This window comes from Hyperoodon ampullatus (genome assembly GCF_949752795.1).
Source record: "Hyperoodon ampullatus genome assembly, chromosome: 3".
NCBI lineage: Eukaryota > Metazoa > Chordata > Mammalia > Artiodactyla > Ziphiidae > Hyperoodon > Hyperoodon ampullatus.
The window spans coordinates 48,603,065-48,629,583 of record NC_136916.1 but is presented as its reverse complement, the minus strand read 5'-3'; the positions used below and the strand labels follow the sequence as shown (position 1 = coordinate 48,629,583).

At 40.2% G+C, this 26,519-nt stretch overlaps 1 protein-coding gene across 2 annotated transcripts in view; it reads left to right on the top strand.

The window, feature by feature from the left end:
• Window positions 1–23,337: 23,337 nt before the first annotated feature.
• Window positions 23,338–26,519, top strand: part of ALDH1A2 (aldehyde dehydrogenase 1 family member A2) — a gene marked incomplete at both ends in the record, with an annotated part of 96,204 nt that continues 93,022 nt past the window's right edge. For both annotated transcript variants that reach the window (XM_079699280.1, XM_079699279.1), the window contains one exon: window positions 23,338–23,454. In XM_079699280.1, coding sequence (XP_079555406.1) covers window positions 23,338–23,454 — 117 coding nt within the window. The remainder of the gene's footprint in view (window positions 23,455–26,519) is intronic.

Below are 26,519 nucleotides of genomic sequence, written 5' to 3'. Positions count from 1 at the left end.
CCCTGGTCCTTAGGAGAAGGAGAAGTGAATCACCAGGTGTGACTGAGAAGGAGAAATGGCTACCTGACTGGACCATCTGTGTTTCCATTTCCTATTTTTCCTTCATTTGCAGCTTTCTACCAAAAAAAAAAAAAATCAGGTTTGGGCCTGGAAACCATGTTGTGGAAATTGACCATATTTTGGGATTTGCGCAAAAAAAAGAAATTCTAGGAAAAAAATGTTCTGGACCTGAGACTTTTGTAATTCAACATGATATATATATATATATATACACACACACACACACACACACACACACACACACACACACACACACACACACACACACACACATCAGGTTGGCCAAAAAGTTCGTTCGTCTTTTTGTTTTTTTTTACATTAACTTTTATTGGAGTATGGTTGCTTTACAATGTTGTGTTAGTCTACACTGCACAACAAAGTGAATCAGCCATACACATACAGATATCCCCTCCATTTTGGACTTCCCTCCCAAATTTTAGGTTACCACAGTGCATTAGGTAGAGTTCCCAGTGCTATACAGTATGTTCCCATCAGTTGTGTATTTTATACATAGTATCAATAATGTATATGTGTCAATCCCCATCTCCCAATTCCTCCCACCCCACCCCTTTCCCCTTGGTATCCATACATTTGTTCTCTACATCTGTGTCTATTTCTGCTTTGCAAATAAGATCATTTATACCATTTTTCTAGTTTCCACATATATGCATTATCATAAGATACTTGCTTTTCTCTTTCTGACTTATTTCACTCCGTATGACACTCTCTAGGTCCGTCCATGTCTCTACAAATGACCCAATTTCATTGCCTTTTATGGCTGAGTAATATTCTAGTGTATATATGTACCACATCTTCTTTATCCATTCCTCTGCTGACAGACATTTAGGTTGCTTCCATGTCCTGGCTATTGTAAATAGTGAGGCTATGAACATTGGGGTGCCTGTGTTTTTTTTGAATTATGATTTACTCTGGGTTTACGCCCAGTAGTGGGATTTTTGGGTCATGTGGTAATTCTATTTTCAGTTTTTTAAGGAACGTCCATACTGTTTTCCATAGTGGCAGTATCAATTTACATTCCCACCAACAGTGCAAAAGGATTCCCTTTTCTCCACACCCTCTCCAGCATGTATTATTTGTAGATTTTTTTGATGATGGCCATTCTGACTGGTGTGAGGTGACACTTCGTTGTAGTTTTGATTTGCATTTCTCTAATAATTAGTGATGTTGAGCAGCTTTTCATGTGCCGCTTGGCCATCCGTTATGTCTTCTTTGGAGAAATGTCTATTTAGGTCTTCTGCCCATTTTTTTTTTTTGCATTGTTTATTTTTTGATATTGAGCCACATGAGCTCTTTGTCAATTTTGGAGACTAATCCCTTGTCGATTGCATCATTTGCAAATATTTTCTCCCATTCTGTGGGTTATCTTTTTGTTTTCTTTATTGTTTCCTTTGCTGTGCAAAAGCTTTTGAGTTTAATTAGGTCTCATTTGTTTATTTTTGTTTTTATTTCCATTGCTCTAGGAGGTGGGTCACAAGATATTGCTGCAATTTATGTCAATAAGTGTTCTGCCTACATTTTCCTCTAAGAGTTTTATAGTGTCTGGCCTTACATTCAGGTCTTTAATCCATTTTGAGTTTATTTTTGTGCATGGTGTTAGGGAGTGTTCTAATTTCATTCTTTTACATGTAGCTGTCTAGTTTTCCCAGCACCATTTATTGAAGAGACTGTCTTTTCTCCACTGTATATTTTTGTCTCCTTTGTCATAGATTAGGTGACCATAGGTACATGGGTTTATGTCTGGACTTTCTATCCTGTTCCATTGATCTATATTTCTGTTTTTGTGCCAGTACCATATTGTCTTTTTTTTTTTTTTTTTTTTTTTTTTTTTGCGGTACGCGGGCCTCTCACTGTTGTGGCCTCTCCCGCCGCGGAGCACAGGCTCCGGACGCACAGGCTCAGCAGCCATGGCTCACGGGCCCAGCCGCTCCGCGGCATGTGGGATCTTCCCGGACCGGGGCACGAACCCGCGTCCCCTGCATCGGCAGGCGGACTCTCAACCACTGCGCCACCAGGGAAGCCCCATATTGTCTTGATTACTGTAGCTTTGTAGTATAGTCTGAAGCCAGGGAGCCTGATTCCTCCAGCTCCATTTTTCTTTCTCAAGATTGCTTTGACTATTCGGGGTCTTTTGTGTTTCCATACAAATTTTAAGATTTTTTGCTCTAGTTCTGTGAAAAATGTCAATGGTAATGTGATAGGGATTGCATTGAACCTGTAGATTGCTTTGGGCAGTATAGTCATTTTCATAGTATCGATTCTTCCAATCCAAGAACATGGTATGTCTCTGCATCTGTTTGTGGCATCTTTGATTTCTTTCATCAGTGTCTTGTACTTTTCTGAGTACAGATCTTTTAACTCCTTAGATAGGTTTATTCCTAGGTATTTTATTCTTTTTGTTGCAATGGTGAATGGGATTGTTTCCTTAATTTCTCTTTCTGATCTTTTGTTGTTAGTGTATAGGAATGCAAGAGATTTTGGTGCATTAATTTTGTATCCTGCAAATTTACCAGATTCATTGATTAGCTCTAGTAGTTTCTTGGTGGCATCTTTAGGATTCTCTATGTACAGTGTCATGTCATCTGCAAACAGTGACAGTTTTACTTCTTCTTTTCCAATTTGTATTCCTTTTAGTTCTTTTTCTTTTCTGATTGCTGTGGCTAGGACTTCCAAAACTATGTTGAATAGTAGTGGCGAGAATGGACATCCTTGTCTTGTTCCTGATCTTAGAGGAAATACTTTCAGTTTTTCACCATTGAGTGTGATGTTTGCTGTAGGTCTGTCATATATGGCCTTTATTATTTTGAGGTAGGTTCCCTCTGTGCCCACGTATGATAATTTTTATCATAAATGGATGTTGAATTTTGTCAAAAGTGTTTTCTGCATCTATTGAGATGATCATATAGTTTTTATTCTTCAGCTTGTTAATATGGTGTATTACATTGATTGATTTGCATATATTGAAGAATCCTTGCATTCCCAGGATAAATCCCACTTGATCATGGTGTATGATCTTCTTACTGTGTTGTTGGATTCAGTTTGCTAGTGTTTTGTTGAGGATTTTTGCATCTACAGTTCATATCACTATATTGGCCTGTAATTCTTTTTGTGTGTGGTATCCTTGTCTGGTTTTGGTATGAGGGTGATGGTGGCCTCATAGAATGTGTTTGGGAGTGTTCCTTCCTCTGCAGTTTTTGTAATAGTTTCAGAAGGATAGGTGTTAACTGTTCTCTAAATGTTTGATAGAATTCACCTCTGACACCATCTGGTCTTGCACTTTTGTTTGTTGGAAGATTTAAAATTACAGTTTCAATTTTATTACTTGTGATTGATCTGTTTATATTGTCTAATACTTCCTGGTTCAGTCTTGGAAAGTTGTACCTTTCTAAGAATTTGTCCATTTCTTCCACATTGTCCATTTTATTGGCATATAGCTGCTTGTAGTAGTCTCTCATGATCTTTTGTATTTCTGTGGTGTCCCTTGTAACTTCTCCTTTTTCATTTCTAATTTTATTGATTTGAGTCCTCTCCCTCTTTTTCTTGATGAGTCAGGCTAAAGGTTTATCAATTTTGTTTATCTTCTCGAAGAACCTGCTTTTAGTTTTATTGATCTTTGCTATTGTTTTCTTTGTTTCTATTTCATTTATTTCTGTCCTGATCTTTATGATTTCTTTCCTTCTATTAACTTTAGGTTTTTTTTTTGTTGTTGTTGTTCTTCTTCTTCTTTCACTAATTCCTTTAGGTGTAAGGTTAGATTGTTTATTGGGGATTTTTCTTGTTTCTTGAGGTAGGATTGTATTGCTATAAACTTCCCTTTTAGAACTGCTTTTGCTGCATCCCATAGATTTTGGGTCATCCTGTTTTCATTGTCATTTGTTTCCATGTATTTTTTTATTTCCTGTTTGATTTCTCTGGGTTACTTAGTAGCATATTGTTTAGCCTGCATGTGTTTGTGTTTTTTACATTTTTTTTTACTGTAATTGATTCCTAATCTCATAGTGTCAGAAAAGTTGCTTGATATGATTTCAATTTTCTTGAATTTATTGAGGCTTGATTTGTGACCCAAGATATTATCTATCCTGGAGAATGTTCTGTGTGCACTTGAGAAGAAAGTGTATTCTGCTGCTTTAGGGTGGAATGTCCTATAAATACCAATTAAGTCTATCTGGTCTAATGTGTCATTTAAGGCTTGTGTTTCCTTATTAATTTTCTGTCTGGATGATCTATCCATTGGTTTAAGTGGAGTGTTAAAGTCCCCCACTATTATAGTGTTACTGTCGATTTCCTCTTTTATAGCTGTTAGCATTTGCTTTATGTACTGAGGTACTCCTATGCTGCGTTCATGAATATTTACAATTGTTATATCTTCTTCCTGGATTGATCCTTTGGTCATTATGTAGTGTCCTTCCTTGTCTCTTGTAACAGTCTTTATTTTAAAGTCTATTTTATCTGATATGAGTATTGCTACTCAAGCTTTCTTTTGACTTCCATTTTCATGGAATATCTTTTTCCAACCCCTCACTTTCAGTCTGTATGTGTCCCTAGGTCTGAAGTGGGTCTCTTGTAGACAGCATATATATGGGTCTTGTTTTTGTATCCATTCTACCAGCTTGTGTCTTTTGGTTGGAGCATTTAATCCATATTACCATTTCCTTAATTGTTTTGGGTTTGTTATTGTAGGTCTTCTCCTTCTCTTGTGTTTCCTGCCTAGAGAAGTTCCTTTAGCATTTGTCGTAAAGCTGGTTTGGTGGTGCTGAATTCTGTTAACTTTTGCTTGTCTGTAAAGCTTTTGATTTTGCTATTGAATCTGAATGAGATTCTTGCTGGGTAAGAGTAATCTTGGTTGTAGGTTTTTCCCTTCCATCATTTTAAAGGTATTCTGCCACTCCCTTCTGGCATGCAGAGTTTCTGTTGAAAAATCAAGTGACAACATTATGGAGATTCCCTTGTATGTTATTTGTTGCTTTTCTCTTGCTGCTTTTAATATTTTTTCTTTGTATTTAATTTTAGTTAGTGTGATTAATATGTGTCTCTGTGTGTGTCTACCTCGGTTTATCCGGTATGGGATTCTCTGTGCTTCCTGGACTTGATTGACTATTTCCTTTCCCATGTTAGGGAAGTTTTTGACTATAATCTCTTCAAATATTTTCTCAGACCCTTTCTCTTTCTCTTCTTCTGGGACCCCTACAAACCAGATGTTGGTGCATTTAATGTTGTCCCAGAGGTCTCTGAAACTGTCCTCAATTTTTTTCATTCTTTTTTCTTTATTCTGCTCCATGGCAGTTAGTTCCACCATTCTATCTTCCAGCTCAATTATCCATTCTTCTGCCTCAGTTATTCTGCTGTTGATTTCTTCTAGTATATTTTTAATTTCAGTTATTGTGTTGTTCATCATTCTTTGTTTGTTCTTTAGTTCTTCTAGGTCCTTGTTAAATGTTTCTTGTATAGTCTCCACTCTATTTCCAATATTTTGGATCATCTTTATTATCATTACTCTGAATTCTTTTTCAGGTAGATTGCCTATTTCCTCTTCATTTATTTGGTCTTGTGGGTTTTTACCTTGCTCCTACATCTGCAACATAGTTCTCTGTCTTCTCATTTTGTTTAACTTACTGTGTTTGGGGGTCTCCTTTCGGCAGGCTGCTGTGTCATAGTTCCTCTTGCTTCTGGTGTCTGCCCCCAGTGGGTGAGGTTGGTCCAATGGCTGTGTAACCTTCCTGGTGCGGGGGGACTAGTGCCTGCATTCTGGTGGGTAGAGCTGGATCTTGTCCCTCTGATGGGCAGGGCCACATCAGTTGGTGTGTTTTGGGATGTCTGTGAGCTTAGTATGACTTTAGGCAGCCTGTCTGCTAATGGGTGGAGTTGTGTTACTCTTGCTAGTTGTTTGGCATGAGGTATCCAGCACTGGAGCTTGCTGGCCGTTAGGTGGAGCTGGGTCTTGGTGTTGAGACGGAGACCTCTGGGAGAGCACTTGCTGATTAATATTCCCTGGAGCCAGGAGTTCTCTGCTGGTCCAGCATCCTGGACTTTGCTCTCCCACCTCAGAGTCTCAGGCCTGACCCCTGGTTAGAGAACCAAGACCACGCAAGCTGCATGGCATGGAATTTAAAAAAAAAAAAAAAAGGAAAACGAGCAGACAAACAAAACTCCCAAGACAAATGGTAACAGCAAAATCAAACAGAAAAACCCACAAAGAAACAAACACACACACACACAAACACAAAGAGAGAAAACGAAAGAGAATAGAGCAACCAAACAAATAAATGAATCCAAAAACAAAAACAAACAATAAAAACTAAACTAACAAAAACAAAAAACAAATCGAAAGCGGAAAGCAAACTACAAAAAAAGGCAAAGAAAGCATAAAACACACACACAAAAGTGATCCAAAAAAAGATAAAAACAAAAGAAAGAAAAAAGGAAAAAACACGAAACAGCAAAAAAGTAATGTAAAAATAGAAAAATAGAAAATTTAGTTTAAAAAGCGATAAAAACAAAGAAAAACAAAAGAAAAAACAAAAATAAGGAAGAAACACAACATAACAAAACAGTAAAGTAAAAATAGAAAAAGAATAAAATAAAAAATATATTAAAAATAATAGCATAAAAAAACAAAAAATAACAAAAGAATAATAAAAAAAGAACAACAATGGAACAAAATGAAACAAAAAATTATAGTAGTAATAATATTTTCCTGGGCCCTCAGGTGTCAGTGTCCTTGCCCCCACAGTGAGCCACAGCCAATCCCCGCCTCCCCAGGGAGTCCTCCAGTACCTCTAGGTAGGTCTCTGGACTTGATGTTGGCACTGTGGGCGCAGCTCAGACTCTGACCTGGCCCAGTTGCCTCATGTACTTGCCCCCAATGTCTGCAGTTGTTAAGGCTAGACCAGCCTCAATTGTGGGAACACTCATTGATTCTTCAGATATTCCACAGATGCAGGGTTTACCAAGCCAACTGCCGGGATTTAATTCTCTGCTCCTGCAGCTGCACAGAGAGATTTCCGTTCCTCTTCTTTTGTCACACCACACCTGGGGCTCAGCTTTGGTTTTGACCCCACCTCTGCATGTGGGCCACCCTCAGGCATCTGTTCCCCACCCAGGAGAGAGGGGGCAAAAGCAGTGGCTGATTAGGGCTCACTTGCTCTCTCAGGCTGGGGAGAGGGATGGATATGGCAGCCACAAATGTGATGTGCAGGGAGTGCCTGCGGTGGCAGAGCTCAGCAGGAAGTTGCAACAGCCTGGGGTGCGCCATGCACTCTCCCGGGGTAGTTGGGCCCAGATCGCGGGACCCTCGGCAGTGGCGGGTTGCGCAGACTCCCAGGAATGTGTGGGCAGTTACCTGCACTTGCTCACAGGACCCTTGGTGGTAGTGGCGGCAGTGGTAGCGGTCTGCGCCCGCCTCTGGAGCTCATGTAAACAGTGCCTGGTTGCCTATGAACACACAGAGAAAGAAGCTCTTATAGTGGGCCCGCCCCTCTCCTTGTGCACCCCCCAACAACTCTGTGGTATAAATATCTTCCATTTTGTGGGTTGCCCACCTGGTGTGTATGGGATTTGATTTTATCACAGTTGTGCCCCTCCTACCATCTTGTTGTGGCTTCTTCTTTGTCTTTGGGTGTAGGGTATCTTTTTGGTAGCTTCCAGCATTTTTTTTTGGTCGATGGTTGTTCAGCAATTAGTTATGATTTTAGTGTTTTTGTAAGAAGAAAGGAGTGAGTTCACATCCTTCTACTCTGCCATCCTGCTGGCCAATCTCCTCCCTTCTTTTCTTTCTGTTCAGGTCCTCTATTGACTTCCTGGAAAAGGCCAAGTATAGCTATTTTCAAATTTTAACTTTATTTTCAAGTTTATCAAAAACTTTTGAAGTTAACCCACAGAAAATGTTCTGATCAACATTAGCATTTTTCAGCAGATCCACTTTCTGGGTCCCACAGGGTTCTGTGTTGCAAATATGCATAGCAGCCCCAGGCAGGTTGATGACTGGTTGCACATGGGGCCCTCAGAGGTGGCTTTCGTCTCATGTATTTTTGTTTCGAACTCAGCAATCCAACTGAAAACCCAAGAGGATTTTACAGGCTACCATATTTCAACCACATGTCTATATATGTCTCCTATTACCTGGGACAATATCCTTGGGAAATTGTTGGGATTTACATAACTCTAGTGGGGGACCACAGCTCCTACCCAGTAGGCATGTAAATATAATCTAAATAATCACATTAAGGGCTGAATGGTGTCCCCCACATATTAAAGTTTTAAACCTAACCCACTTCCCTCAGACTGTTGCCAATATTTGGAGATAAGGCCTTTAAAGGAGGTTATTAAGTTAAAACTGACACCTTGATCTTGAACTTCTAGCATCCAAAAGTGTGAGAAAAATAAATTTCTGTGTGTAAGCTTCTCAGTCTGTGATATTTTGCTATAGCAGCTCTAGCAAACTAATACAAGACAGCACTTATTTTGTTAAGTTATCATTATGATCAAAGAGAGAAAGAGATTTTTCAAGTACCAGACAATGGGAACCCTTAAATCTTGGTTGGAGAATTAGAAAAAAAAAGCAGCTATACACATATCCCCACATACATATACACATAAATGTGTGTTGTTAAACTGCCATACTGATTTCATAATTATTTATCGATTGCCTTTAGGTTCCTGGAATTGTGGTAATAATAATAACGATAGTGATAAAAATAATGGCTAATGCTTACATAGCATTTAGCATGTTTCAGGTAATGTTTTAAGTACTCTGTCTATATTCACTCATTTAATCCTAACAACAAACTCACAAGATAGACACTGTTATTATCTGTATTTCAAAGGTGAAGAAACTAAGGCCCAGGGAGGAAGAATAATTGATCAAGATCACAGCACTCACAAGAGACCGAGTTAGGATCTGAATCCAAATAGTTTGCTCCAGAATCTGAGATTTTTAAGCACCATGACTGCCTGCCAGATTCTGACAATGTGATAGAGAATGATGGAGATGCTAGGGAAGATGTTCATACAAGGCTAGTGAAAACTTCTACATATGAAAAGGCTTATTAACAGCTAAGATTGGAGCATCCACCTACCCTTGTGAGTATCACCTGTCAGTTTGTCACTGTGTGGATAAAAAAAAGTTATATGGCTATAACCAACAAATGCAGTTTGCCTTCAGTTACTGCTGTTGTAAAGATATGGCCTGAGTCCTCCATACTTTCTGGCCCACAGTGAAAAGAATTCTGAATTTGAGCATCAGAATACTTAGCTTCAAGGTCCCACTTTATCACTGTGAGCTATTTAACCTTCAGCATGTCAAATCAGAAAAGTTTTCCTAACTGTAGAATAGAGGTAAAATACTACTTTGTGGATTTATATGAGGATTGAGTAAGACAATGAATATAAAAGATCCTGATAGAAACAAATGGCTCAATAAAGTAATTCTGAAAAAGCTGAGTCAAAAATCTTACCAAGGTGAATAAAAGTCCATGACAGTACATGTAAGGTATTATTGCCAACTCCTCCTAGATAAATCTAGAGATGAACCTAATATTTAGCAGGAAGAATGAAGCAGAGATGACGTGAAGGAAGAATTTTAATTCACTTTATTTTTAGCTTACATTGCTTTCCTAAATATCTCTTAGACTTTTACATTCTACTATATATGCTAGACAATGGGTAACAGTTAATGAGTCTTGCTCTAAGTGGTGAATGATATTATGCGCTTAACACTATACAATCAAACCATCTGTATTAATAAACATGTTGTTACTCCTTCAGTATTTACAATCATCTTTGGTGTCAAAATAGCATGAAGTCATATAAATCTCATGATTATTGTTATTTCACTTACGTATGTTAAAAAGGCCAGGATCTTCCTCCCCAACAGTTGAGATCATCTTTCCCTCAAACATCTCCTCCCACGCCCCCTGTAAGACCCTAAATACTGATGAGCTAGAGGCATAAGAAACTCTAGGTTATGAGACTGGCACCATGACCTTCATACTTTGAGAGAAGGCAAGGGGAAGACTCCAACTAGGAATGTACTTTTAGCCAGTGGACATCAATAGGGAAGGATGAGGGCACCATGAAAACTGACTCTAAAAGTCCAGAGTCTGGAGATAAGGGAGCAGAGGAAAAGGTTGTGGTAAGGGAGGGTGGGAAAGAATCAGCTCAAGAATTTTGCTGTTATTACTGCCTCTCTGGTTGAATTTTTATCCTCAACAGACTATCAGCAACTCAAAGAAAAGGACCAAGACTTGTTCTTTTCCTTTTGTTGTTCTTTTTTTTTTTTCACATTTCCCTTGTTCTCTCCTGAAAGCCAAATATTTAACACAGTGCTTAACACAAGGTCCTCGCTCATTAAATGTGACTTGAATGGCAGTACAAAACTTTAAGGCAAACTTTAGAAAATTGCCATTTCAAGGGCAAGGTGGCTCCCTTGAACTTCTATTGCAAATATTTTTTTCCATTTCTACTATTGCCTGAAATAGTTTACTTTTTTTTTTTCTCAATAACAAAATAGTTTATTCATGGGATCTTAAGAATTCCAATTGGGAAGACACAGATTTGGGAAACCCCAAAGGAGTGTTTGGGGGAAGAGAAAGAATTAGGGGCTTATAAGAGAAAAAGTCACAAGGTTGTTAAAAGTTGCCTAGTGATGAAATAGTTTACTTTTTTGAGCTTTACATTTATGAATGAGAGAGAGAGAGAGAGAGGAGGGGGAGAGAGAAAGCTGAGTAGAAAGTAGAGAATGCTGTTCAAGGCAAAACACTGCCTCAGTCAAAGTGTGAATGAAGACAACAAAGCCATTTCTATGCATCTAGGGAAGAAAGAGTTTAGAACAAGAACACACTGGCAGGATGAAGGAGTGAGGACACCAACAAGGAGGGCAAGAAAGCAAAAAAGAAAGGCTGTGAACACAACAGCAAATTCTGCTTCACTCACAATTTTGCCCTCAAGCAAATCTTGCTCTTCTTCAGCTGTTTCTGGAGGACTAGAAGCTTGGGGCAAAAGTACCCCATGTTCTGCCTGGTTCCTCAGCAGGAACATAGCCCAGGACTTCTCACCCTCTCTTGCCCTTCCACTGCCCCCTCCAGCCCTGCTGTTGTGCCCACAGGGCTGACGAGGGTGGGAGGGAGGCCCTCCCTGCATGATCACTTACTCCCAGGAGCCCCCAGGTGGCCCTTATATCTGGCTCTAGCATGAGACTGCCATGAGGTCTGCAGTCCCATTCACAGCTACCTTCCTTTCTGGTCCCTCCATTCTGGTCCTGGCCCTCATTTTCTGGGCTTCTGCAACCAATGTGTCTCTTTGGACTTAAGTTTCTTCATCAGGTCCCCAAACCACCTGAACACGATAATGCTCTGGGGAAGCCCAAGTTTTTAATCACACAGACTCTGGACCCTTCCTTGGGAGACAATCCAGCAAGCCTGGGAGGAAACTAGGAATCTCTTATATTTACAACTGATGAGAAGAGTTTAGGAAAGCCTGGACTAGATGACCGCCAATTCCCTTGTTGGGCTTGAATAAATGGTCTTCATCTAAATTATCTCTTCTGTAACACATGGTTATACGATTAACCCTCCGAAGTCACAGCTCTGATCAAGGAGTTTGGGCTTCATCCTGTAGGCATTGGGAAGTCACTATGAGAAGAGTAGCATGATCAGACTTAAGATGTTGAAAGGCCACTCTATGTAATGTAAAGGGTGTTACAAAAGGAGAAGCAATAAGGACAAAATTATTACAATAGTCCAGAAATCCTCTTTTCCAATTAGTGGCTTGGAGCAATCCTGCTTCCCTTATACCACAGGAACTCACCTGGTATCACTTAATTTTAACTGAAATTCTTTGTTATCATGCACAGCTACATATGCTATTCAAGAGGTGGGGAGGACCAGGACCAAAGCAGCAGCACTAGAGGTGGAGAGAAGGGGCAGGACAGGGGAATGATAGTGAGATAGAAGATATAGAACTTGGTGAAGAAAGGATTAACACAGAGACCAGTCTGTGCCTTGTAAGGTATTGTAGCCAGTGGCGTGAGAATGAGAGCTTACCTCTTTTTTAGTAGCACCTTCAGGCATCTCACCACTCTTTCTTTTTCATCATCTTGTTTCCTCCTGCAATGGCCCTAGGAATTTCTCCCATTCCTGGGAATCCTTTGATTCATGCATAGACCTTTTGGACCTTTTTCTGCTTTTTCCTGGCTATTTACAATGTTGAATAGCAATAACTTACATATCACGTTTCTCTAGGGCTTGCTACCACCTAACCCGTATAATATCCCACAGTAAAAAGGCGAGATAGAAAGCTGGTTTATTCTAGCTCCCCATTCTACTAAATCAATTTCTTAGCTTATCATCTAGGCTATGTCCTAAGCCTTCCTTTACAGGCATGTTACACTTTTCTTTTCCACGATTTATTTCATTCTTCCTGCCACCATGCTAGTCTAGGTACAGCTCAAATGCCGTCCTTCTGATTCCCATGGAGACATAACCACTGTCTCTTCTGATCTCTATAGCTCTGTACACCTGTTAGAGCATAATGCCTCAACTATGCTCCCTGCTGGCCTGAACACAGAGCTCCTTGTTGTGAGACACTGGTTTATGGACTTTTATAGTCCTCAGTTCCTAGGAGTTCTATGCTTGTTTTTGTTGGATTATGAAGGTGTAATGACCACCTTTTACTGAAACCACAGCTTGTTTAGCTCAACTGTGCCCTAGTTCTTTATTCCACAGTTGTGAGAATAGCTTTGTAACATAGATTAAAAATTGGAATTGTTTTCCTTTTGTAGTTAAAAAAATAACAATGCAGATCTCCTAATTCAAAGTTTGGCACTTTCCATGAGGATACAGTCACATTAGCATGGACATTTTCTATTGGAGGAAGTAGGGGACATTTCAGTGGCTCAACACAGTGAATAAGGGAATAATCAGGACTAGAATTTGGGTTTCCTGAATCCGGATCCAGTGCCTTTTCCATATTGAAATAAGGTAACCAAACAAAATTATTACAGGATAGAGAAAACTCCAACAACCTCGACTCAACCTGTTAACAGTACATGAAAACCACTTTACAATGAACAGCCAATTAATGTATTGAGTTCAAATTAGAACAGTGTTTCTGGAAATAATTTGCATGCCTTTTTCAGAGAAAACTTTAAAAATATGCAGGAGGATTATCATAGCACAATGAACAACAAGAGAGTAGTGCAAACCAATCAAGTGTCTCTGGAAAGTCCCATAGAATCAGAACCAAAAGAAACAGTGATCTCATAAGCCCATAGAGAAAAGCAGCTCCCTGTATCTAGACCCACCCCTAACATTTGTGGGGTCCAGATAAAGAAGAGAAATGAAGACCCAACCACCGTATATTTAAATATTTTACAATTTTTAACTAGACTTATAAATACTTAAATATAAGGTTCTCTTCTGCTTTAACCAATAGACCTTCATGATGGCAAAATGTTTAAATATGTAAAGTTATACTTTTTATTTGACTGAAAGTCAGCAAAATATCAAGACTACTGAATTTCATTACTATTGGGTATGTCTTAGTGTTCTGTTGATGTGCCAGCAGTGTTTGGGTAAGTAATACAATAAAGACATACATGACTCATAATTATATATTTATTCCACAAAAATGCACCTTTTGCCTTTATTTCATCAAAATCACTATATTGTTATAACCAAGATTTTCACGTAATTTGGTGATGTTGACAGAAATAATTTAAAAGTTTCTTTTAAAAAATAATTTGAAGTCTACACATTTGAATATATTTCATCAAAAATGTTAATTAAATGAAAGTAGAATCATTAAAGTATTTCTTATATTTTCAAAAAAGTTATTTTTCTAAAATATTTAAAAATTTTAATTAAAATTAAAAGGCAAAATAGAAATTAAAATTAATGAGTATCAAACAGTAAAATTATTGTTTTAAAATATATAATTATATCTCATAAAATATTTTTATAAAAATAAAACTATTAGAAATTCTAGAGTCTAATGTCCGTCTAGTTGCCAAGTTAAAGCAGCACTATCATACTTAATGCATGTTATGTCTAGACCTACATATTATACAAATTTTAGAGTATTATAAATTATTTAACGTTGCACAATATTCCTCAGTTCATAGAACTGTTAAGAATACCTACCGTGTTCATTTGTGACAACCTTAAAAACCATCAATTGGAACACAAAGAGAAGCAAGAAAACGGACACTTGGCACTCTTGGGAAACAATACTTCCACTTTCGAAGAATCTACTGCATTCGTGCTCTCTGAGAGAAAGGATCTGGTAAGTGAATTCATTTGTCTTTCCTCTCATCTCTGTGCTTGCATTGATCAAATCTGCCTGCACTCTAATGATGACAGCCACTTAACACACTAATCTTCCAGCATGCGAATGCTGTCTTTTGTAAGAGATGAGGAAGAACATTTCCTCGGGACCTGAATGGTGTTAGTTGTGATTGTGGGTGTTGAGGTTTATGAACACTGAGAGTCAGATCCTGAATGACAGAGGTGCTTGTGTATTCTTTATTGAATTTGTTTTTTGTGTATTTGTAACTGCGGCCCCTCTACAGCATGAGTACCAGGGCAGACATTCCTCTTACTCAGGTATTGCTAATATGGTCTCCTCTCAGTCCCCCTGAGCACATGAGGTGAACTTTTCCGCCCTTCTGTCTTTTTTTTGTGCTCCTTACATCTACTGAGAATAGCGTAGGGAAGAGTTATTCACATTGGCACTGTTTTTCAGATACTGAAAAGTGTTAACTGCCCTTGAAACACATTAAATCTTGTGGACCTAAGTACATTTGTTGTCAGTTATGAAGATTTTCCTTACAAGGATCAAGTTGTGAATTTCTTGAAGTGTGACCTTATAGTTTTCTTTTTCATACTGCCAGGGAGTCTTGCCAGTGCTAGGTATATAAGAGGCCATCAATATTAGACATGCGAATATTGCAGTGACTCATTTTTAGAATATTTGATTAGTGTGCACTTGATACTCTAACAAGGATATCGAGACTTTGCATTTGTATAATTGAAGGTAAGAAATATGGTCTTTTAATAGTCCAAGTGTCAGCTTGAATATAAGGAATAAAATGGAAGGAAAAAAAAAAGACTTTTAAGGCTCCAGTAGAGTAGCACACACATGTCTTGAAATACTCTTACCTGCAGACATAGGTCCAGAGTCACTTGTTTAATTCTTGCTTTGACATGGAAGATGTCACATGCTTTAGAAGTGATTTCTGATTATTTTCCTCACATTCTTGCTACCTCTAATTCAAGTGACTTCTAGCTCTCACCCACCTTTCCTGAAACTCACGTTTTTTTTCATAATTACTAAAAATGCCTATTCCTGCATAGCCAGAGAAATAAAAACCCAGAATTTTAATAACTGGAAATATTGTGGAAATTCATTTTAGATTTCTGAATTATCTAGAATCCAAATATAACTGACAGGGACTTCCCTTGCGGTCCAGTGGTTAAGACTTCGCTTTCCAATGCGGGGGATGTGAGTTCAATCCCTGGTCAGGGAGCTAAGATCCCACATGCCTTGCAGCAAAAAAACCAAAACATAAAAAAAAAAAAGAAGCAATATCGTAACAAATTCAATAAAGACTTAAAAAAGTCCACATCAAAAGCAACAATTACAACAACAAATATAACTGACTATTGGAACATCTAGTTCCCAAAATACTGTCTGGCCATATCTTTAAATATATGAAATCACATGAATTTGGGATGATCCTAAAGTATAGTAAATTAAAGGCTTTGTTTAATTTGCAATATTAATTTTCTCATTGAGTTCATTATCTTAGGCATTTTTAATGAAAAACTCAGGTTAGAAAAATTTAATAATTTGAGATTACAATCTAGACATGTAATTTTCGTATTGAAAAGTATCTTTGGATATGTATTTCTTTTGCAATTCTGATTTCCATATTTCTCTGGAAAGGCAGCCATCTCTGGACAACATATTGCTTTTGCTATGTTAGCAGGCCCATAAAACTCCTTAAGAGCATTATAGTATGCAGAAATGTTAAAACTGAAAGCTCAAGCTGTTTTAGTTATATAACAGACGCTTTTCTTTTTTCATAGTAGAAAAGTTTGCGTCTTTTCAACTGGCAAGCAGATGTTACCCTGGTGCTGCCTCCATATTCATTAGCCTGTAATGAATCTATTAATTGAATATGTAAGTTTGGCTAATTAGATGTAAGACATTTCTTCAGATTTAAAGGGTAGTAATAAAAAATTTAAACTGCAACACCAAATCAAGCATTTAAGGGTTGATAAATGTGAACTGGAAAGTGCACAGTTCCAATATAAATTAGTTAATTGCCTCTGTTAATTTAGGTGAATTACATTAGCAGAAAGGTCAGTCCATTTGAGGCTTGATGTGTTTTTCAAATAGTAAATTAAAAATAGCAAATCAAAGAGCACTACAAAGTAAGAAGCATGGAGTCCACTTTTCCAATCCAGGGGCTGCAGAGTGGACTCAAGTAACCCCACAGAGTTAACATTCTGTGGGTTAACCAGTGGTTCTCTAGCTGGGCTGTGTCTTATAGACACCAGAAAGCTTTGTTAAAGATATCGATGCCTTGGGCCCCACCTTAGACTAATTGAAATCTCTGGAGATTGGACTGGGCATTCATATTTTTAAAAGCTCCCTAAATTATTATAATTGGAAACTGGGCTGAAAACCATTGGACTATTCCATGAATGTAATAGTGGGAGTAAAGTGGCAGGTCGATGGCAGGTATGTAAGCATTAGTAGTGTCAAACTTAATGCTCTCTTTTGTTCTTAAGTGGGGAAAAAAATAAACTGCCCTTAGTCCCTACTGTGTTTTCTCTTCTGGCTAGGCCTGTGCCAGTCTATTACTTGAGAACATTTAACTAAGATTTGGGAAGTGGGAGGCAATCCAGGTATTTGCTTTTGGGAGTTCCAGTTCTACAAGTAGTTAACTTACTGGATAACATTAGTTATCTTTACACTAAAAAATGTCAAAGGAGTTCTTTGTTGGGCCATGTTTTGGAAAATGTTACCTTTATCACTTGTGTCTTATGTCCCTCATAGCACCTGGAAGAGTATTAGGCCTATGGAAAGCCCCAACAAAAGTATTTGTAATAGGTTGTCTCCTTTCTGATACCACTTTCTTTCACTCTCATTCTGCACTGCATATTCTCACTTCTTTCCTGTCTCATATGGCCCTTGAATTATTTCACATATGCAGTTACTGTCATTCCACACACTTCTTTTTTGTTCTTCACAGACTCTATGTCAGTGCTTGGCTCATAATGTATCATCAATGAATATTTGTTCAGTTGAAGCTATTTGATTGATAGGGGGAGAAAAAAAGTCCCGGTTTAGCAATGTAGTCAAGGAGTCACAGATGCTCTGAAAGGGGGAGTATATATATCTGAAGCAAGAGACCCTTCCTTTGTAGTCTGGGGCTCGAAGTCCAAATTGGATGTCTATATCCTGGCTCTGAATGCCTCCCATTCTTGCCCTGTGCCTTTCACAGATTGAACTGTGGGGTTGAGAAGAAAGATGCTGGCATTCCCCCTCTATTGTCAAGACATCTAAAGTGTTCCTCATTATCTTTTCAATGGCTCATTCCAGCAAGTAAAGGAGAACAATGACTGTTCATTTAGCCTCATTTTCTCATGAACATGAACATGGATCCCTGTCCCAAATATCACCAAAGTTCATATGAGGATTACTTATGCCCAAAGACCCTCTGGGTAAATGACTGTGTAAGGGCAGAAGGAGTTGGGGAAGAAGTTTATATTTAAGAACAGGAGAGTCTTAAATTGAGTAGTAGTAATGGTTAAGAGTTAGTTATGTGTAGACATGAAGAATTTTTAAAGTAAAAAGAAAAATGCAAACTAAGGAACACAAAAGAAAAACAGAAGAGCAAACTTAGTTCCATGCCAACCACTTATCTGGGTGAGGAAAAAAATAAATTCTGGGGCTTGCCTATTAGTAACTCTTCCTCACTCATGATGATAAAAATAGTTGTTTCCAATCTGAGACACACCCATGTGACTTGCTCTGGGATATTACCTTCTCTTAACTATAATGTGAACGGGACTGTAGGGTTCTAAGTACTGCACCTTTTATGGTAAATTTGGCTAATGAGCCCTATCATTCTTTTCTTAGAAGTCACAAAGTCTTTTAATGAAAGTTCCTCTCCTAAACTAACTGCAGTGTAAAATTTGTCTGGATCTTGAAGATTTTTTTTTCCTCTAAAGTAATTCAGACTAAAACTGTAACATCTAACAAAGATTTATCAGTATTAGACATGTACATTGAATCCAAGCTTGTTGCTTTTTAACAGTATTCACTTGCACATACATACCATCAACTGCAGAGGGAGCTAATGCCTTTTTCCTCAGGCTCATAAGAAAAGGCTGCAGAGCTGGGATTTTAATTTCTCCCTATTCCTGTTAAGCGTGATTATTGATAATGTACTGAGCTCATCTCTGCACCCAAAATTAAGCCTCTAAAACATATATGAGGTGGAACTGGGCTTTACAACAAAGAGGAATCTAGTTTCCACTTTTAAAATAGTCTCCTGAGGCTCTCAAAAGGTGGAGGATATATTTTAAAAGGAAAGAATCGTGTTTTGTAATAAAACATGATTTTTGGAGTCATGACCAATTAGGAATCTACTCCCTGCAACCATAAATACTCTTTTTCATAGAATATAGTGACCAGAGGCCACATTGGGCATGGGGACTTAATATGTAGAGAATTTTTATGGTTAATAAATGCCACAATCTCAGCCTCTTTTCTTCTAGATATTGGAAGGAAAAGAATAATTAAGTGAGCATTTAGATCCCAATAAAAAGTTAACATTCACATTAAATTAAAAATATGAGTGAATTTATTTTATAGACGTTTTCATAATAGGTCGAAAATACTTCGTTAAGCATTTCTGGATAAAAATATGTAAAGCTCTTATAAGCTTTTGTTAATATATTAAATACCATTTCTCTATAAATATACCTTACATTAAGCTTTCCTGTTAGAGTTTTCAGGAAACATTTCAAATAAAGTAGCCAGGCGTATCCCATTTGAGATGAATGAGATCATTAGGAAACACTTATATCCGAAATAAGCACTGAGATCATTCTGCATACAACCCAAGGGCCCTAATTTTTAAAATATTTCAAACACCATGCCTCTTTCAAATCATTAGACTTAGAGACATTTAAGGAACTGGTTCAATTAACTCAGAAGAAGGAAATGCTATAATGTGTGATTTATTTTTGCAGATAAATTAAAATGCAAGTGTATCTGTTAGAAAAGGTAGGCTGTCATCGTGGTTAGTGATGGGAACAGGAAGGCAATTAAGCAGGGCCACCTGAGGCTGAAATAGCCCCTAAACACAAAAGATTGAAGTCCAAGCTGGACATTCAGTTATTGTCAAAAACAAAAGTGTTCCTTCGTTGGAAGGAATCTTTGTGCTCTACTTAGTTTCCCTCATTGACTTCTAAAACATGTTTCTCAGTTTAACAAATACTTTTCCCCTTTAACTGTAATCTGAAGAGAAGCTTAAATTGCTATGGTTTCATACCTAAAGTCAAGCTTCACATAAAGCTGATGCCTGAAAATTACAACTTTGCAATTCAACTATTTAGGTGAGGAAATATGAAGCAAGAATTTATTTTTCTCCTTACAACCCCAAGATATTGGCTCCACCAGGCCTAATAAAATGTTTTCACAAGGAAATAAATAGAGCATGCTATAGCTTACGTTCCCTTGTGCAGGGGGTTTTAAACAAATGTATCCTAAAAAATAGATAATTACAAGTGGGGGAGGGTGGGAGAAGGAAACATTATAAGGGTGGGCAAAAAATATGTTTCTTAGCCAAATCAGGGAAAAGACTGAAATTCAAAATGTTAGAAACCTGAAGATAAAGACTGCTACTTCAACCATTGTTGAAATCTATGGAGGAAATGAGAGGACAACAAAACAAGATGATAAAAGAGAGAGAAGAGGAAAGAAGAAGAATGTGAGAAGAGATTTTAAGGCAGCTTTGAAAGTAACAGCAGAATAAATTCTACTAATAGAAACCAAGAAGACTGAAGTAGTTATAATTCACTATTCTTTTCTGCTAAATCTTGTCCTGCATCTTGAATTAGAGTTTGGACAAAAAAAATGGCCACAATCATGAGCTGAAGATAGGAGGAAAAGAGAATGATCATGCAAAGAAAAAAAATCTTAGAAATCTATGAACAGAAATGTTTATAATAAAAGATGGGGAAAAGTGAAACAAAACTTAAGATCAGGAAGAGAAAATGTCCCTCAATCAGAGAGCTTAGGAAAGTTACCTTCATTTACGGTTGAAGTAGTCAGCGGAAATGGAAATGTTTAGAAGAAATGTTTTGGAAATGTTTAGGAGAAGCCAAGAGATCCTCACTTTCTTGCCTGAACAAGAAGGGAATCTCTTATTACTCTTCCTCACTGTGTAAAAAACGCTAATAATTCTATCATCCTATTCCTTCCAGCCATGGTGATGGAACTGGAGTTAGCACACCAGAGGTGGTCAAGGGTGAACACCCCTGTCTTATACTTTGTGGAGAATATAAATCAATGGTTTCTGGTTTGTGATAGTCTTTCTTTATTTTTTTAATTTTTAAAAAAACTTCATAAATTTATTTATGGCTGCATTGGGTCTTCGTTGCTGTGCACAAGCTTTCTCTAGTTGTGGTGAATGGGGGCTACTCTTCGCTGCAGTGCATGGGCTTCTCATTGCGGTGGCTTCTCTTGCTGTGGAGCACGGGCTCTAGGCGCGTGGGCTTCAGTAGTTGTGGCACACAGGCTTAGTAGTTGTGGCACACGGGCTTAGTTGCTCCGCGGCATGTGGGATCTTCCCAGACCAGGGCTCGAACCCGTGTCCCCTGCATTGGCAGGTGGATTCTGAACCACTGCGCCACCAGAGAAGTCCCTGTGATAGTCTCTTGACAATATTCATTTATCAGTTTAATTTATACAGGTTTGCCTTTTCTCTTCCTCAGAATCTTTTGATGACTTGTCCTTCTCAGTGCCTCAAGAATAAATGCCCTTACAACCTTGAGTCAACTGCCTTGCCAGCCTCATCTGCTGCTCCCCCAGCACCACTGATGTCCCATAAAAAGCATTCTCACGTCTCTGCACCTTTGCTCTTGTGGACTCTTCTTCCTATACTGTCCTTCTCTCCCTTGTTGAAGCCTGACCTTTCTTTTAAGGCCTAGCTCAAAGGTCAGCGTCCCCAGAGAGCTGGCCTCTTCCTTGATGGGGCACCCAGATCATGTTGTTGATGCTCTTTTGTAACTTTTCCCCACAGCCTCTCATAGTCAGTGATCTCCCTCTCCATGGGGAAGGGCTTAAGCTCACTAACGTCCAGGGCTGTCCATGTTGTTTGTAAACAAGTCTCTAGCACCTTGCCTTGCATTAGAAGGTGCAAACATGTTTGTAGAATTGTTCCACAAGCATCACTGATTTCCCTTGCTATAGACTTCTCCCTCTCCTCAACTAACCTTACGTTTTATCTCTCAGTTGTATCTCTAACTCTATAAGGTTTTCATCTATTTCATGAACATATACTGTTATTATTAAGGCATAATTTTTGGCCATAGAGATCCCCTGTGAATTGAAATCTTGTAACTGCCTAAGCTAAGGTTCCTAGTTTCTCAAGAAAAACAAAAACAAAAACCCAATTCACTCTGGTAACCTTGTGTAGATACTCTGGGTTCTGAGAGGCTGGAAGTTATTTCTTTAGACTTAATACTAAAATGAAATATTTAGGTCTATTTCTACTGTTGTTTAGTATCAAGCACTGAGCATAGGGCAGTATTAGTTACTGAAAGTATCTAAGGCAGGATCTTTTCTGGCTGACACTTAACATCCAAAGAATCAATAGGCCTCTGCCAGGCTTACATGGAGAGTGAGGAAGGGAAGCGACCTATAAAGGTCTTTTTATCTGGATTCCAGATTTAGCCCATGGAGCCCAAAGCCCATTCTGACATGGGGTGTCTGTGTTCTTGACGTAGACCTATATGCTGACCTCTAGCCTCCCACAAACTAGAGGATCTATTGGAGCTACAGAAACGCTTAAATTGGGCGGGGGGGTGGGGGTGGGTATAGGTATGGGAGCTCAACCCCAAAGGGGCAATTAAGTGAGAAGCCCAGTGTCTGGCGGGATGATAGCTGTTAGCGTGAAGAACAACAGAAAAGCAAAACTGGTGTATCCTTGTGTGTTTGGGGGCGAGGAGAGTACAGGCTGGAAAGAGGCATGCGAGAAAGACCAGAGGGGTCAGTGCAACTTGCAACTCCCCGGAGCATACCAGGACCAAGGCTCCGTCCTCCCAGCGCAGCCCAGACCGCCCGGGGTGGTCCCGGCCAGCAGAGGGCAGCAGCTGGGCGGGAGAGTCCTGGCGAGGGCCGCGCGTCGTCGACAGGCTCGCGGGGATACTCATTTTGAGTGTGGGGCGAGAGACTCGCGCCCATCACTACTCGTCCCCTACCCTGTGGCCACGGCGTGCTTCGGGCCGCGTTTCGGGAAGTGCGTGTGCTCGGGGACTGGGGTCGCTGCGGAGGGCCGGGCGCACATGCCCGGGGAAGGAGAGCGGAGGGTGTCCCGCGGGTCCCCGGGAGAGAAGGGGAGACGGGCTCCCGCAGGCGCCGGGCAGTAGGGGATCTCCGCGTCCGCTGCAGCGTCGCTCGCCCCATCCTCTGCCGGGCACCCTCAGCGCCCCAGGCTTCTCCCGCCGACACCGCGCCCCGCTCTCGGGGCCGCGTCAGCACCGGGCCACTCGGGTCCGCCGCCAGCCCCCGCTCCGCTTCCGGGTCCACGACCCGCGCCCCATATCCGCCAAGGTGTGCCTTCCGCTGACACTGTCCCGGCCGGAGCGAGGCCAGTCCAGCCAGCTGAGCCCCGCGCGGCCGCGGCGCAGGTTTGCGCTCCCGCCGTCGAGGACTGCGGCGGCCGCGTGGGCGTGGGCCGGCCCCCGCGGCCAGGGGGGACAGGGGTACGGCAGGCGCACTTGACCGTGGGCCCGGAGCGTCCGAGCCGCGCTGCGCCGGCGGCGGGCTTTATGTAAATCGGGGCTGAGCCGGGGCGTCCTAGGTAGGATGGACCAGCCCCCCGCGCCTCGGCCCTCACGTCCAATAAGAAGAGCCCCAGCTTGACACCTGCCTATATACAGGCGAGCACGCCCCTGGCTCGCGGACCGAGCGCACAGCCCGCACAGCCCACGCCGCGGGCGAGCGAGACCTCGGCCCGCCTTCATGACTTCCAGTAAGATCGAGATGCCCGGTGAGGTGAAGGCCGACCCCGCCGCCCTCATGGCGTCCCTGCACCTCCTGCCGTCGCCCACGCCCAACCTCGAGATCAAGTACACCAAGGTAAGGCGCCGAGAGGGCCGGCCGTCCACGGAGACTTTCTAGAACCTTCCTTCCTCTCCATGGTCTGTTAGGGGGAGAGGGTGGCGTGACGGGGTCTGGGGCCCGGGTCTCACGGGCCAGCCTGTCGTCCCCGCGCAGCAGAGGGACAACACCCCATCCTCGGTGTTGGGGCTTCTGAATTCCTGCCGGGATCTTGGGACGCGTCGGGGACTCGCCCCAGCCTGCTGCGCGGCCGTCAACGGCTCCTTCCCAAACCGCATTTGCCGCTGCCTTCTGGTCGGATTCTCAGCGTCCGGACTGCTGAGGGGAAGGCGTCGGCACCGCTTCCACTCCTCAAAGGGGTAAGAAGCGTTCCCCGCCAGGTCGGCCACGCAGCCTGGCCGTCTCTTCTCGGCCGTCCACCTTCAGGGGCCGCAGGGCTGCTGGCCGCGCTCGGGTCCTCGGCAGTCCGCACGGTGCGCTGCGAGCGGCTTTCGCGTAGGAGCGTCCGGCACGCCGCGCTCTGGCCGCCTTTGCAGATTTCATGGAAACCTGGCTGCTGAGTACAGTAGATCCGATGTCAGCATTTCATTCGAATTCTGTAGGCAGTGGCAGTTTTCCTGGAAAACTTGAGAAGTCTTTAAATTCGTGCAGATTAACGGGTTCGCTTTTGAACTGAAAAAAAAATTACTTTTTATAATGAACTCTGACATCTCGGGTTCGCCAAGCAGGAATTTTTTTGTTGCACCACAACATAAAAAGGAAATGAGTTCGCTACCTTAATATAAATAGAATTTACTTCCCACAAATTCGACATGGAAAAAAATGCATTGATTATACACACGGTGGGGGGGCGGTTATGTTATGGCATTGGGGTGGGAGAGAGAGAGAAATAGATGCGATTTAAAATAATGTTTCTTGGAGTTCCTTTTACAGTTGTCCTGTTTGATTTTCTATTCCTTTTAGTTGATTTCTACTACAGACATCGCCCAATCAACTTAAACACATACTGCACACACACAATACGGTTAAAGTTGTTTTCCATCATGCTTACTACGAGATAAACTAAATTTTGTCCAGAAGTAAATAGTTTGGTTTTGGCTTAAGGGTTGAAAGTGAAATTTATAAAAAATCCATCAGAATATTGAAATTTTACCTACTAAGTTTTAGGATAAAAATCAGGGTGACTTGTGTTTTGAATGACAACTTAGATGGATTTAATGTACCTGTTAGCTTTTTAGATGGTGTGACAAATTTTTGAAAGCCATTTTAAGGAGAGGTCGTTAATGGTTACAACCATTTAGGCGTTGTTTGCATAACAATGGTGCCAATGTGTGGCAATTCTCTGGGTTTAGGAACAAGCAGGGAAAGCATGCAGCAAAAGAGTTTTGTTTTATGAGGGTCCCTAACCTCTTCAGGCTCTCTTTAAAGGTCTTAGGATGCAAGAGCTATGCTGGAGAGAGGACTTCAGATTTGGGAGGGTTTGATTTTAGTCTTACTTTGGATTGGATTTTCCTCACAGCCCCTGAAAGGAGTTTTAGGTATCTAGGAATTTAATTTTGAAACTCTTCCAGTTCTCTTTTTCTCTGACAACCCTCGCTCTCTTTTTTTCTCTTGTTCTCCCCCAGTAGGAAAGACAACTGATTTATAGCTAATTGAAGCCTTTAATGTGGAGTCTTTTAGCTCAGGGGAGACTTTTATCCAGTATCCACTTTCCCACTTATTACAAAGAAAAACAATCAAAAATGAAATAATGGATTGTAACTTGATTCTTTAATTTGTGGGGAGGAGGCACCTTATTTTAGGCTTGGCAAACAACCCTCATAAACACTGAGTATTACTAATCTAAAGGCAAGCTCTTTTCACAAAACCTTGTAAAATCAGGTATCTGCGAACATTCCCAGCAGCTTTCCTCCTCAGCTCTTTAGTGAGACTTCTGAATTTTCTAAGACAAGCGGCATGGGCAAGCAGCATCTTTAACATGAAGAGCAGAAGCTGCTCTTTTGGTAGCCGAGGGTAATGGGTAATGATTTTTTTTTTACTTAAAAGGAAAGTAAGATTAATGGAGAGTTTTTAAAAATTCACTTAAGATCAGGAAATTATGTTAGTGAGTTTAAGCAGAAGAATGAACAAGGTACAGTACACAGTCCTTTAGAGCAGTGATACCACATTCATTAGGAATTTTTAAAAGGGTAATAGCTAAAATATTATTATGCTAGTGTGATTGTTGAACAACATGTAGGAACGAAATACAATATTTGTGTCAGAAAATGGTACAAGGCAAATATAGATGGATCCTTAATAATTTTTGTCTTGTTAAACAAAAACTCTTTAGTGAAGGCTATATAATGACAGGACTTTAAAATATGACTTGAGGACCAGTATAAAGTCACTACTTTTATGTAAGTGGTGATATTTTGAGTATTTCAAGTAGCATGCATTCAGAAAACTTTGCACTTGTGATGTTGTACTTTTCTGTATTTTTCACCATTTTCTTTCTTCTTCTAAAAGTATTTTACATTTTTTATAAAAGAGGAATAGGGGAGATCATAAGAAATAAAAATTACTGCTATTGTCCGTCCAGTGAAAATGCTCCAAAATTAAAGTTCAATCCCCAAGAGCGCTGAAAGGGCTGAACTCGTGGTTTTGTATTGACTCTCGGGCAATTACATTTAGCTTTTCAAATAAGCCTTCCTCTCTGAAGTTCCAGCACCCATTTTGAACTGATCATCAATAGCAATACCACTTTTTGGAATATATCTATTTTTATTTTCCTAATACAGCAAGCTAGACCCCAAGTTTTAGAAGTGATAAGGAATATGTTTAAACAAAACAAAACAAAAACTGCAGACTGCGTTAGTCAAGAAAGACTGATAACTCCACCAACATCAAGTAGCGAGGGGACCACTTTGGGGCCGGGAGAATGTGCACTCTCTTCCTTGTATCCTAAGGAGACTGCTTAACAGCTAGCATAGGAGTGTTATTGTTTTTAGCTGTGCTTTTATGAATTAAAGATTTTCTGAGTTGTTCCTGTTTTATCAGTCTGGTTTTTAAATTTTTGTATATCTGAATATATTATAGGAGTA